At 39.0% G+C, this 3,967-nt stretch overlaps 1 protein-coding gene across 1 annotated transcript; it reads right to left on the bottom strand.

Moving 5' to 3' along the window:
• Positions 1-2,249: 2,249 nt before the first annotated feature.
• LOC103073392 (cytochrome b-like) lies at positions 2,250-3,606 on the bottom strand. The gene is given in 3 exon segments (XM_082930967.1): positions 2,250-2,505; positions 2,725-3,545; positions 3,547-3,606. Coding segments are annotated over 3 exon segments (1,137 nt in total).
• Positions 3,607-3,967: the final 361 nt, after the last annotated feature.

The following is a 3,967-nucleotide window of genomic DNA, read 5'->3' as shown; positions in this document are numbered from 1 at the left end:
TTCTCTACAGTGCCATAAATATTTAAATTTCTATCTCCTATAATTTAAATGTTAGGTGAATGTTTTATTTGATCGGTTCATGCTAATATAATGGGAAGGGGTGTGGGCTAGCTTTAGTTCAAGTCATTCATAGGTTATGAAATCTCCTAGGTGTAAACTAGGTGCTTTATTTAAGCTATGCTTTGATTTATCCAAGCACACCTTCCAGTATGCTTACCTTGTTACAACTTATCTCCTTTCACAAAATAAACTAGTATTTGCCAGTAGGTTATGATTTTTGTTATATACTCGAGGAAAGTGACGGGCGGTGTGTGAGTGCTTCATGGCCTTATTCAATTAAGCACTCTACTCTTAATTTACTACTAAATCCTCCTTTGGTTTTTAGGTTTCATAAAAACTTTCGTGCAGGTAAGAGAATGTTCTTGGTGTGGAATATGTAGCCCACTTCTTCCCACCCCATGGGTTACACCTTGAGCTAACGTTTTTATGTGCTATAGTTGTGCTTACTTTTATTCCTTTTCAGGGTTTGCTGAAGATGGCGGTATATAGACTGAATTAGCAAGGGTTGGTGAGGTTTATCAGGGTTTATCGATTATAGAACAGGCTCCTCTAGAGGAGTGTGAAGCACCGCCAAGTCCTTTGAGTTTTCAGCTGTTGCTAATAGTACTCTGGTAAATAATCTTGTTCTTATAATTATTTGGGTTTAGGGCTAAGCATAGTGCAGTATCTAATCCCAGTTTGGGTTGTAGCTGTCATGTAATCAGGACGTGCTAAAGTCACTTTCTTAGTCTATCTTTACTTTAATTACGGCTTTTTACAGCTTAATTAAAATTTAACTTTATTTTGTATTACTCTTTAACATGCTTTAATACGTATTTCTATTAACAGGTTAATTGTATGACCGAGGTGGCTGGCATGAAATTTACCTACCTTAATTAACATGGCTTAGTCGAACTTTCATTTATGGCTTAATTTTTAATCACTGCTGCCTCCCGTTGGGATGTGGTTGAGCAAGGCGTTATGAGCTACTGGTATAGTGTGCTTGATACCTGCTCCTTTTAATCTTAGTGATTTAGAGGGCATTCTCACTGGAATGTGGATACTTGCATGTGTAATTCTATTAAAAATTAATAGAAAGGCTAGATAGAAATTAATAGAAACACAAACCTATGTGTTTATGGAGCTAGCATGCTCATCTAGGCATTTTCAGTGCTTGCTTTAGAGGTTTAAGCTACATCAACTTGTTGTGTACAGGTGATATTTATATGGCTGTGTTCTGTGGTTTGTGTCGGATTTAGTATTAAATTTTTGATAAAGTAGTTAATGAATCTAGGGGGATGTCTGTCTATATGGGTGGTGAATATCTAAATAGTTTATTGGTATGATGGGGGTGTTTTTGAGGTTGCCTGATTTGATGGGTGCTTATTTTTAGATGAGGTGGGGAAAGTGGAATGCTAGTGTTTATTGCACAGGTATATACATATAATATTGTTATGTCCTATAACCACTGACTGAATTGTACACCGTGGATTGTCGATGCTGGTAAATAATTTCCAATTAAAGTCCAGCTACAATTTGCTTGACTGTGTTAAGACCTTTTAAGGTCATAGCTGAGTCCAAGCATCCCCCCCCCCTAAAAATTAAAAAATACCAAGTGCATGAAACCACAGTTATGTGTGAGCATGGGCTGATTAGTCATTAGTCCATTGAGATGTCTTATTTAAGGGAAAAGAGTGGGCCATTTTAGATGAGATGGCCCTGAAGTAAGAATCGGATGTCTGACAAAGTTCATTAATAGAAACCCTCACCTGGTGCTTAAGCTCGTGGTCTAATGGACAGGATAGGCATGTTGACTTAATGTACTACGTATGATTAATAATCTATACGTACTATGTAATACTAATAATATGATGTACATGCTTATAAGCATGGGGTAAATAATGTAATGCACGATTATACGTATAATGTAATATGTACATATGGGGTGTATGTACTTATTGATGTGGTAGTACAGTTATGCACGATGCACATAATAGTTTGTGATAAGATGAGCTGTTTTAATACTGACATAGTACTTAACAGCTCTGTAAATGTCCTAAAATAAAATTTCAGGGAATAGTTTAAGTAGTATTCCAGCTTTGGGTGCTGGCGGTAAAGCTTGGGGCTTCTTCCTTGAGTCTTGGGGAAGTGTGCTGTTCTCCTTTTCTGGTTTACAAGACCAGGGTAATATGATATACTACAAGGACTATTCATTTTAGGAGATTGTTTTCAATGATGCTAGTTACTGGCATTAGTACTAGGATTAGAAGAAAGCATAAAATAGATGCTTGTTGTCCGATAATGATGAAGGGGTGTTCTACAGGTTGTTCTCTGATTCACGTTAGTGTTAGTAGATCTGCTACTAGTACTCAAAATAAGCATTGGCTAAGGGGTCGGAATGTTTTACTTAGTTGTTTGGATGTGTGGAGTATTGGGACAAATATTAAAATTAGGATTGAAGGGCTTCCTTGGTGGCGCAGTGGTTGAGAGTCCGCCTGCCAATGTAGGGGACACGGGTTCGTGCCCTGGTCCAGGAGGATCCCACATGTTGTGGAGCGGCTGGGCCTGTGAGCCATGGCCGCTGAGCCTGCGTGTCCAGAGCCTGTGCTCCGCAATGGGAGAGGCCACAGCAGTGAGAGGTCCGCGTACCGCAAAAAAAAAAAAAAAATTAGGATTGAAAGTATTAAGGCTAGGGCTCCTCCTAGTTTGTTAGGGATTGTTCGTAGAATTGCATATGCAAATAGAAAATATCACTCTGGTTTAATGTGTGGTGGTGTGTTGAGTGGGTTTGCTGGGGTACAGTTGTCGGGGTCTCCTAGTAAGTTGGGTGAGAACAGGACTAGTATTAGTGAGGCTAGAATTAGTAACAGGGCGCCTAAGATGTCTTTGATTGTGTAATAGGGGTGGAATGGAATTTTGTCTATGTCGGACGGGATTCCTGTGGGGTTGTTGGATCCTGTTTCGTGGAGAAATAGTGGGTGGACAGCTGCTAGTGCTGTAATGATGAAAGGGAGAATAAAATGGAAGGCAAAAAATGGCGGAAGAGTTGCCTTATCTATGGAAAAGCCACCTCAGATCCATTCGACAAGAGTAGTGCCAATGTATGGGATTGCTGAGAGCAGGTTGGTAATGACTGTTGCCCCTCAAGATGATATTTGTCCTCATGGTAGCACGTAGCCTATGAATGCAGTGGCTATAACTGTAAACAGCAGGACAATTCCAATGTTTCATATTTCTAAAAAGGTGTAGGATCCATAATATAGACCACGTCCTATGTGAATGTAAAGGCAAATAAAGAATATGGAAGCTCCGTTTTCACACATGTATCAAATGATTCATCCATAGTTAACGTCTCGGCAGTTGTGTGTTACTGATGAGAAGGCAGTTATTGTATCTTGTGTGTAGTGTATTGCTAGGAACAAGCCTGTTAGGATTTGTAGAATTAAACAAATACCTAATAGAGAACCAAAATTTCATCATGACGAGATATTTGATGGGGTTGGGGGGGTCAGTAAATGCACTGTTGATGATTTTTATTGGTGGGTGTGATTTTCAGATGTTGGTCATTGGTGTTCTTATAGTTGAATGACAATGATGATTTTTCATGTCATTAGTCATGGTTAGAATCCATGTGGGCATGATGACGACATGTATTTATTTTAAGGGTTATTTTTGTGATTAGTTTTGTGGGGTTTTCTTCAAAACCTTCACCTATATATGGGGGCTTTGGGTTGATTGTGAGTGGCGGTGTTGGGTGTGGGATTGTGTTGAATTTTGGTGGTTCATTTTTATAGGCTTGATGGTGTTTTTCATTTATTTAGGAGGGATTTTGGATATGTTTGGTTATATGATGGCTATGGCCACTGAGCAGTATCCTGAAGTTTGGGTTTCTAATAACACTGTTTGGGGGACATTTCTTTCAGGATTG

The sequence above is a fragment of the Lipotes vexillifer genome, unplaced genomic scaffold (genome assembly GCF_000442215.2).
Source record: "Lipotes vexillifer unplaced genomic scaffold, Lipotes_vexillifer_v1.1 scaffold963, whole genome shotgun sequence".
Taxonomy (NCBI): Eukaryota; Metazoa; Chordata; class Mammalia; order Artiodactyla; family Lipotidae; genus Lipotes; species Lipotes vexillifer.
The sequence above is the reverse complement of the archived record's forward strand: the minus strand, read 5'-3'. Positions and strand labels throughout refer to the sequence as shown.